General features: G+C 41.8%; 1 protein-coding gene across 1 annotated transcript; it reads left to right on the top strand.

The window, feature by feature from the left end:
* The first annotated feature begins 530 nt into the window (after positions 1-530).
* Positions 531-10,398, top strand: haspin (histone H3 associated protein kinase). The gene is made up of 16 exons (XM_062388754.1): positions 531-906; positions 1,487-1,657; positions 1,869-2,018; positions 2,380-2,469; positions 2,925-4,908; positions 5,810-5,945; positions 6,056-6,192; positions 6,492-6,674; positions 7,140-7,225; positions 7,410-7,472; positions 7,577-7,668; positions 7,926-8,005; positions 8,297-8,385; positions 8,934-9,076; positions 9,193-9,295; positions 9,980-10,398. The coding sequence occupies exons 1-16, from the start codon at positions 746-748 to the stop codon at positions 10,179-10,181; spliced, it is 3,870 nt and encodes a 1,289-aa protein (XP_062244738.1). The 5' UTR covers positions 531-745; the 3' UTR covers positions 10,182-10,398.
* Positions 10,399-10,697: the final 299 nt, after the last annotated feature.

The following is a 10,697-nucleotide window of genomic DNA, read 5'->3' as shown; positions in this document are numbered from 1 at the left end:
ACACTACAAACTTTCCTTAAAGGGGCAGGCCATACCTGCAACACAACAGCTCTCGGTCTCATATACAGATGCCAAGAGAAAGCAGAGACGCAGACTCAGCAACTACATCCGAGATCCGATGCACCTTATTATTATCTGAGGGATTTTTACACACTGTCTGAAAAACCTTCCAACAGTAAAGGCAAGGGGTAGTGATGAATAATGTTTTCTTTAACAAGTCTTTCATTCTCAGTTTCCACCTTAAAACTATGACATGAACTGAACTATGAACTAGTTCAGAATTTAAATGGTGAACTATGAACGTGAACTATTCATGTTTACTTGTATGAATTGAACTTTGAACTAGTTCATGAGAGGTGTGAACTTGCAAAACACTGTCTATCTATCTATCTAACTAATCACTCCGATCCGCCGGGTGGCGCTGTGTCGTCACAATCATCGTTTGTTGACCAATCATGGACGCATCCGGTGGTTTGAACAAGAAGCGGGTCCTGCCCATTTACGCTGCAAAATAATGAAGGAGACACAAATGAAGATTTATTTCGCTAATAACAATGGCGGCGGGTTTAAAACGGCCGTTTAGTTAGACCGAGTTACGGTGTATTTAGTCAGTCACTGTTTGTGAGTTGATCTGTGTCGTTTTTGATAGCACAGTTAGCATAGCCTTAGCACAGTTCTCGTCTGGGTGAGTAACACCAGTGTCTCTGAACAGTTCAACACATCCGTTATACTGGAGACTTCCAACATGAAGCCGGTCAAGGCGCTGTTTCTGAAGACGTACGGTAAACAGAGGAGAAAACTGCCCGCGTGGGTTTCACCGGAAAACCGCAAACGGGTCTTCGACAGCACCGACTCTGCAGACGGTGACATCTCCGTGTTTGAACCCGCAAATCTGCCGAGGATAAGGTATGTTTGATATCCCCATCCTCCTCCTGGCGGCCTTCATTACTATCAATGTCCCCACCTCTGCCTTTAAACGTATTCAACTTATAATAAGCTGTTGACTGGTTATTGGTGGAACTCTACAGTAAACCATAATTCATGGTTACTTCATTCAGTACATAAAAGGGAACATGTGAAAGATCCAGGCCTAAACAAGGATGTGTCAACTTGCAGTTTTGTCAATGCCATTGAGGGTAGGCTAAACAATAGAGACTATTTCTAAGATGCAATTCAGTTCCACATTAGCTATGGCCTCCTAAAGGATCAGACAGTTGAAACAACACCTTTCTCAAACTGTTTTATCAGAAACATCTACATCATAAATATAATGGCAACTCCCATTTACTCCATATTGTGGTCCCAGTTCTGAAGCAACCAAATGTGTGTGTGCAGACCTGGCATATTTCATATTACAGAAATTAGTTAAAAACAATCTACCAACTAAAAGAGTCAAGACTGTTATTCCAAATTAATTATAATGTTGTTGTCCTCCTTGCTCTTATGTTTGATATCATACTTTCTTCATCCATTATTGGTGTCATAGAGAGAGGAGCACTAGTGTTGCAAGGCGTAGAGGAGCTCGTGCCGCCAAGAAAAAGGCCATGCTATGTCTGACAGAGAAGACCTTTGATGAAGAGAGTTTCAACAACGAGGAGATCATCGTCATCCCCTCTCCTCCTCCTCCTCAGGCGCCTCAGCAGAGCAAGACAACAAGGTCTGTGCGGACAGTTTATGATTAAGTAAACATAGGTCTTAAACGTCGCATTTAACTAATTGGATGTCTGATATATTGTCCGTGTCTGGATTAACAAAATCGAATATGTGTCTCTTTGCATTTTTTATTGTCATCTATCTTTTCCCCCTCATCTCATGGTTTGTATCTTGACCTACTCATCTCTTGGGTTTTATCTTTTCTTCATCATTAGAGGGAAGAAGACTTGTGTTTCCAGTGGTAGAGTTCGTCCTGCCAAGAGAAAAGCTGTGTCCTCTCTGACAGAGAACAGCAGTGACGAGGAGAACATCGGCAGGCCTTATCCTCAGTGCCCTCAGCCTGCTAAGCAGAGCAAGACAAGCAGGTCTGTGCACAACCAAGCATGAGCAGAACACATTGGGACTCTATCTTGCTTTTTTATTTTATCACCACTGTGTCTGTAAGCAGACATTTGCAATTAATAATAATAACAGAATACTTATACAATAGAGGCTAGAACAGATCTGACTTTTGTCATCAACTACTACAAAACCCACCTTTATTTGTGAATGATCTAATTTGCAATGATTGATCTATGACTGCTGTTATTAATCAATTTGACATTTAAAAAAAAAATGTCAAAATTAGGCTCAACTAAATGTTTTCCTGGAATCATTCACTTCAGAAGTAATTGTAGTGTGTGTTGATGTATTTCTGAAATGTTTTTTGTCTCTGCATGTCAACAGGAAAAACCAGCTCACGTCTGTACCAGGAGTTTTGATTAGGCAGAAAAAGAAGCAGGTTCCAGTGACCATCGAGAGTGAAGAAGACTCGAGGTCAGCCCTTAAGTGTCACAAAAAATCATTTATGAGAATCCATCTATGTTACATGCTCAACCATTTCCTTTTAATCACTTTGGAAAATTACTATGGGTATCCATAGCAATATAGATTTCACAATGTACAAAACTATATCAATAACAATGGTAAGAAGATGTTTTACATATTTTATTTATTTTGAAGCTTTTATTCTTTTGATTTGTTTGGCATGTTTTGTTGCATAGGATTATTGATGGCAGGGACCATTATTAATATGCCCTTCATTTGTAGGTTTAATATTGTCATTCACATTTAAAGGGTCCCATTTTTCAGTTTATTTCCTTTGAAACACACCAGTTAAAGATCTTTGAGGAGTCAGTCCTCAGGTCTGGAGGGTGAAGATTTATTTAGATAATTTAGTAATTTCTCTAACCATTCCCTCTCTTCCTCCTCCTCTGCTTTTCTATTGTTAGGGTTCACCATCGTTCTGTGGGCCGCTTTGTAACTCGCCGCAGATGTGGAGCTGTTGTCCAACCCAAACTCCAAAAAATGATTGTCAGTATACTTAACTCCTCAGATGACTTCACTTCTGGAGCCCTTCGTTCCAATCATACCCGTCTGCATACGAGGAGGAAGAGGAAGGTCCCTCCAGTGTTTTTGGTGTCGAGTCCGGAGAACTCAGTGAATGCTGCAGGGACTTCTAGCTTTGCCACCAACCCCCTCCGAGAGATATCCCTCAATGAGTCAGCAGATTGCAGTGTCGGACCTTCCCCCAGAAACCCCATCTTTTGCTCTACTCCCTCAGCAGGATCCTTCAGCAAACATCCCCACCTTAAACCCATCCCCATTAATGATAAGTCCTCCTCTCCTCCATCTATGTCAGTGAGCTCTACAGGTGTCATCAGCACATTTCAAGAAGATTTGAATTCACCAGGGCAGCCTGTCTCTGAACCACATTCTGCACTGTCCACTGAACTCCACTCTGAGGTGAAGCTGCTGTCAAGCCTTGGTGAGCAAGTACCACACCTGCATCACCACAAAGAGCTGTCCGGTGATGTGTTTACGGATTACACAAGCACAAACAAGAGGAGCAGCTGTAGCGAGGACGCTAAAAGCTACAGTGAAAATTCAAAGACAAGGAATGGCGATGACTTATCAAGTTTAAATCAACTTTCTTCAGACAGTGAGAACGGCTGTGAGTTTGTGTCCGCAGCAGGAGGGTTGGAGTGGCTGATAGAGGCTCTGAAGGATCAATGTTTGACCAAGCTCTGCACAGTGCAGCTGGAGAGATTAGACATCCTAACCATGACTCAGCTCTGCAGTCAAACAACCTACTCATCCTGTTTGGGACTTTTGAGCTCAGATGATGATCCACTGTCAGTGGGCAGCAGTCAAACCCCATTTGATCTCCATTTATCAGTGACTGATAATACAACCAGAGATCATTTTGTGTTGATAAATAGCTTTGAGTCCACTGGACAGGCAGTATCAGTGACTGAACCTTCATTAGATTCCTGCAAGCAGCCGCCGGAATGCTCATCAGCCTCAGTGTTTTATGATGAATCTACTCACCATGCCGAGAGCAGTGTTGATTTTATTATGGACACACACTTAAGGGCCAACGGACCTGTGAAAACACTGTTTACTGAAGCGAAGGCTGCAGCAGTAAAGGACAAATGTCTTGCAAAGAAGTGCACCATTCAGCTTGAAATATTGACCTTGCCACAAATGACAAAGCATGAGGATTCGTCTTTGCCTTGTAATAATAGGTCTGATAGTTTAGATGCAGTCAAGTCTGAAAATGACTACACACATAACATTGATGACCCAGACGTTCTCAGTTGTTCAGGAGATTCCACCGAGGGAATGTCAGTCTCTGATGGACAGTCAATAAACAGCAGCTGCCATCCAGTCGCTCATACAGAGTCCAGTGATCCAGAAACCGAAGAAAAGGCAGCGGTTATCTCAATGCTGAAGGAGAAATGTCTATCTGTCAAACCCGCTGTGGAGATAAAGAGATTAACTCTATCACAGCTGAGACACAAAAAGCGTAAATCACCCTCGGCCATGTCTGACCCAGCCAGTGCTGAACAGATACAGAACGACCACCAGTCTGTAAGTGATGCTAATCTCTGTCATGAAAACACTAATCTGAAAGTCAGTAGGAAGAAGTGGAGCTCAACCAGCTCTGAAGAAAAGATTTCCTCAGACAAAGAGGTGGTTAAGAGCTCCTGTGACGTTCTGCCCAAAAGACAAAAGTTGTCTCTGGCTCCGAGAGACAAGAAAATGAGAAGCACTTCCGCAGACCAACCTGGGACCACGAGGAAGGCGTGTGTGAGCGGCCTGAGCGTGAGCCGTTGGAAAAACAAAAGCAGCACACGCACAAGGGCAGGCGATGTGAAGCCTGTGGACTGCAGCATCAACGATCTGATCTCCACGAAACACAAACCGCAGAGGGTGAGGACAACATGCACATAAACATGTCTGTTTATTATAGTGGAAGGTTTATCGACTGACAGTTTGAGTTATTGGTCAGCCATTGTTAAAATAAGCCATCTTTATCCATGGACTTTTTAATTTGTTGACAAAGTCAGGCAGGCATGTGACTCTCAGGTCTTTAAATTCCTAAATTCAAAGTTCATCAGCAGGGCTTCTACTTACACACTAATTCCATTTAAAAGACAGGTTCCCGTGAAGGTCTTCACTCAAATGTCAAAATATTGGGGGGGGGGGTCGAATTAATAAAATGGCAAGTCGTTTTGGTTTGAGATTTCCACGTTTAAAACTCATGTTGCTGCATGAATATAATGGAAGTGTGTGGAATTTTTGTTGTGGTGATCAAAACTCTGAGCACTTCACTTTTGTCCAGATTCCTTGACCCAGTTTGTCATCAAATCGCAGAAGGTTTTTGTTACTTCAAGGACTCCTTCACTTGGCCTTGGTTATCTTTATCCTTTGCTTTATAAATAAAATTGCCTTGCCTTGCTGAAGTAGAAATTATTATTCTCATTGAAAACTTATTCCAGTGAGGTCTTGAACTAAAATCCTTATTTATTATCAACGCTGGGAAAGTTTGTTGAAATGGACCTTGTATGTGTTTGATTGCCTGGGGTGCCCAAACAAAAACTTCCAAATGCAAATAATGTGCACTGACAATTATCACACTCTTTCAATCTCTCATTGTCTTGTGTGTTTTTGAATCCATTCATCACAAACAAACTGACTTTTGTTCCATGTGTGTATAGCTTTTGCTTCTTAAATCCCAACTAACTGCAGTTAAGTGCTAGGAAGCATTTAAAGTGGTTAAAGGTTGAGCCGTGGCATCGTTGACAACCTGTGATTTGCATCCTGTGTGTAGGAGCTTGGAACAGTCATGAATTTCTCCACCCCGGTGAAAGTGAACCCGCTCAACCTCTCATCTCTGCTGGCCGACTTCACACCAAACACACACACCTGGAGCCGACTCAAGGCCGCCCTCTCGGTTCATCGCAAAGGCATGAATTATAAATACTCTCTCGGTTAAATTGTTATTGTTTATTGTTGTAATTGTAATTTGTCTGTTAACACATCTCTCCCTCTCTTTTCTGTCGTTCTCTCTCAATAGTGCATCTCAGTAGTTCCCATCTGTCAGGTTCTCCGGGGCGGACGGCTCTAGCAGAGCTCAGCCAGGATCTGTTTGCCACACCGTTTCGGACGCTGCTCCCCAGACACCTCCAGTCACAGCTGTGCCATGACTCTCCGGTACGGCACACAGTTACAGCACACATCTGCAACAATGACACATTTAAAAGAGAAATCAAATACACTTGACATTTTCGAATACAACAGCCGTACAGTAAATCCTGGCTTCATGAAGATTATAAAGTTGTGTTTTTGTCAGACAGACCAATACAAATTTCCAATATTTAAGAAACTCTGCACTGAGAACATAAAACAGATGTTTGAACTACAAACGTTCAACATACAGACTGTGAATGAGTTATGACACATCCCCAGCCTGTGTTTGTGTGTCACCTCCTGCCTCCTCTCTTCTGCTGCAGTGTGAGGACGCAGATCTGTCGGACGCAGAGAAGGTGTATGCAGAGTGTGGCCAGAAGCACCCTCTGCCCTGGGAGGAAAGTATCCTCCCTCACCGTATGAAACGCTGCGTGAAGATCGGGGAGGGAACCTTTGGCGAAGTCTTTTCCACCACCAACGCCTCAGGGGATACGGTTGCTCTCAAAGTATGTGTATTTACTGGATATGAAATTAACCATATATATAATCCCATGTACCACCCCACATTGAGGGATGTTGTGTATAGTTTAAAAGGTACCAAAGCATAACACGTTTAATAAGCTTTTTTAAATAAGCTTTAAAAAGTGTAAAATAAAATGTCAGGCCTAGAAAAGGTAAACTATTATGTACTAGGTGTTATATGTGTTCAGTTATACTTAATTAATGATGTTAACATTCGTTTAAAGCTACTTCTGTCATGCTTTCAAAATGTTCTTTTCTTTTTTCAAGAGTCTTAGCGACCTGCATGGTTTGTAATGTCTGTGTGTTGTAGGTCTTAACACAGACTGTAAGTTTGGTTTTTGAACTTGTTCCACCTGCAGAAACCCTGTGATACCAAAACCACAGTTCAATTGTAAAATAAAATTGTCACAAATGTTCCTTGCAAACATTTGTGGTTGTTGTCTTGACAGATAATTCCAGTAGAGGGCAGTGAGAAGGTGAACGGAGAGGCCCAGAAGATCTTTGGAGAGATTCTCCACGAGATTATAATCTCAAAGTAAGAGGAATGAAACCAATGCTACATTTCACAGGGGTAGCCACTATGATATAAATAGTGTAATCCAATATATAAGGAATGCATGTTTCATAAGCGTATACATATGATGTGAATCTTTCAATTTAGTGATGCCTGGGTAATTGAAACTCAACAGCATTATGTGTGTGTTTCTTTGTTCTGGCAGGGAGCTGAGCAGCCTGAAAGAGAAGAAACAAAACCAGACTCACAGCTTTATTGGACTCAATGAGTAAGCACTCTGCCTGCTCCTTTTTCTTTTCCTTTTTTCCTTTGTCTGTCGGCGTCTCAGCAGTTTTGAGTGATGATGTGACTCGATGTGTTGTCCCCTCACAGTCTCCACTGCGTTCGAGGCTGTTACCCTCCGGATTTCCTGAATGCTTGGGACAAATTTGACCAACAGAAAGGCTCGGAGAATGACAGACCAGGTCAGTGAGACAAAAGCACGTTAACATTAGAGTCATATTATATCTCTGCTATGTGTTTTTGAGGCTGAAGTGATGGCAGCTCAGAGGCATTTCTTTTTTTTTTCAAGATTGGCTGGATTGAGTTTAATAATAAAAATGCAGTTTATCATTTAATCCTCATCAGGGCCCTTTCCAACGTGATCCAACACAATGCTTTGAATGACCGTGTGATCTGTTTCTCTCTTTCACTGGATCTTTCTCTGCTGCTCTTTGCACAGATTTCTTTGAGGAGGATCAGTTGTTCCTAATCCTGGAGTTTGAGTTTGGAGGCGTCGATCTCGAGAACAGCAATGGAACGGTACGAGCATCACAACGACAGCAGCTCATTACATTTGCACAATAAGTATACAAATAATGACCTTTAACAACGATGGGTTAAGACAGCATTGTCCTGAAATGAGTCTTTATAACTTTGTCAGTTAAAACCTTGAATATGAATGCTGGAAACAATGCACAAAGAGGCTGAGCTGTTTCAAATGCAGCATTAGTTAAAAGAACAGTTGGGTCTTATTCTAAACCCACGAAAAGGGTTTTGCTTTATGGAAATACATATTCAGTCTTTAATTCAAGCCTCTCTTGTGTCATCAAGCTTGCATCTTTGGCAGTGGCGAAGAGCATCCTTCATCAGGTTACTGCCGCCTTGGCTGTTGCTGAGGAGGAGCTACACTTTGAACATAGGTAGAGCATGTGCACACACACACACACACACACACACACTCACACACACACACCATCTCCACCAAATGTTTCCAGCGTGTTTCCGTCCTAAATAAAATGAATGTTTATTTGACAGCCATGTCACCAGCTTGCAGCTTTGTTCTTCCCTGCCTTTGTTGCTGTATCGTGAGGGGACTCGTAGAAAGATTCTTGCAAAAGTCCACAAGACATTAAAAACTTTTAGGTGACAACTACAGATTACTCTGATGATCACTGTGAACGAAATCTGGCCTTTTGGAATGTCAGAGGACAAATATGTATAATTCTAATTTCATAAGAGCTTTTATCTTCAAATTTCTAAAACCTACCAATGAGAATCAGCAAACATTTTACTAAGTGCTTGGCTTAAGTTTGGTATAAGTATTTAAAATTTGATACAGAATTATGAGGTATTTTTTAATACTCTATAGTATCTAAGGATACCGGTTGGTTCAATTAAATATCAGTACCCAGCCCTAATGTAGTGTGTGGTGTGTGTTTGTCGTCTTCCCTTGTGCTGTTTGCTGCAGGGACCTTCACTGGGGCAATGTGTTGGTCAAAACAACCAAGCAGAAGACTGGGAGCTTCCTCCTGAACGGAACGGTCCACTCTCTGGAAACCAAAGGGGTGTTGGTCCGCATCATTGACTACTCCCTCTCCAGGCTAGCGATCGGTGAGATAATGCTCCACTTCAGTCTTATTTTGAATGGCTCAATTTATGGAGTAATGCACAAAATATATGACGCTATTAAACTGACAAACCCTCTTCATATGCTCTGTTGTCTCCAGATGATCTGACGGTTTCCTGTGACATCTCAAAGGACGAGGAGCTTTTCATGGGCCAGGGAGATTACCAGTTTGATATCTACAGGCTGATGAGACAGGAGAATGGGTCAGTGCCTTTATGTGTCAGTGACTGTGACATTTAATGTGGGTCTCACTGTAAATGTTTCATATAGAACAGATTAGTCATATACATTAAATGAATTTGAACCTATTAAACACAAAGAAAAGAAGAGCAAAAACATAGACTTGATTCATGCTCAGTGAATCATTACGACGTCCAAAAGTCAAAGCAGTGATAAGACATTTCAAACACTGAGGTTTTTCTTATTATAGAACTTTTGAGAAGATGAAAAACTCTGTTGTGAATGTAAAGCTGCAGCCAGCAGATGTTCATTTAGAATAAAAGGCTGGAAACAGCCTGTCCCTGTAAAAAAAAGAAACCCCTGTCAGCACCTTTCTAAACCACCAATCAGAGCCAGGACGAGTGCCCGACCACTGCTCGTGCACAGCAGCAGCTCTCATGTTACTGTGATGTTATTATTCCAAATCCTACCCACTGCAGCTTCAACGCTAAGCAAACTTTCTCCTGGATACAGCTTCATATTTTGTGGATAGATGTGAGGATGGGATCGATCTTCTCATCTACCTCTTCTCTCTATGATTTGTGATTTGCCCAAAATGTCAAACGCATATAATCAGTCTTTTTTTTTGGATAATTCTGTTGATTTGTTGCATTACATTTATGACTCAGGATTCATTGATCCTCTGTTGCTCTCTCCGTCCGACTCAGAAACAACTGGAACGGCTTCCACCCCCATACCAACGTGCTGTGGCTCCACTACCTGTGCTCCAAGCTACTATCCATGAAGTACCGCAGCTCGGGAGGGAGGGGGGCCAAGGACGTTCGAGCAGCGCTCACTCGTTTCTATGACAACATCCTCCAGTATAGCTCGGCCAGCGAGGCGCTACACACCTGCCCCATGTTCCAGTAGCACTGAACACAGGAAGTGTGAGGACACTCAACCAGTCTTTTAATGTTTAGGAGGTAGAATGTGTGCGGGTCGTCGATAGTCGACTTGCTTCAGCTGCCCACTCGCCCTTCATGATCTCTGATATGTAAAGTCGATTATTGATTTCCTTTGTAACACAATGACGGATGGAGGTCACTTAATGTACAGTGTAACTGTCATTCCACAAAGGTTGTTAAAATGACCATGCGAAAATTGTGACTAAAACAAGGTCTAAGTAATTGTTCGACTATCATGTTTGAGAAATACTAAAATGTGATATGTCAGCAATTCTTACACATAATAAATGACTGTATGCCTTGTTTTTTGTTTCCTATCACTATTAGAAAATTTGACTGTTTAAAATCAGACTGAATTTCATTCTATCCAGTCAAACATTTGATTGTTTCTCCGTCGGTTTTCCAGAAATGTGACCACGTGATATAAATTTACATAAACTGCAATAAAGGATTTAATGCAAATCTCCTATCTCAAACTAGA

Source organism: Platichthys flesus, chromosome 5, assembly GCF_949316205.1.
Source record: "Platichthys flesus chromosome 5, fPlaFle2.1, whole genome shotgun sequence".
Classification (NCBI taxonomy): domain Eukaryota; kingdom Metazoa; phylum Chordata; class Actinopteri; order Pleuronectiformes; family Pleuronectidae; genus Platichthys; species Platichthys flesus.
The sequence above is the reverse complement of the archived record's forward strand: the minus strand, read 5'-3'. Positions and strand labels throughout refer to the sequence as shown.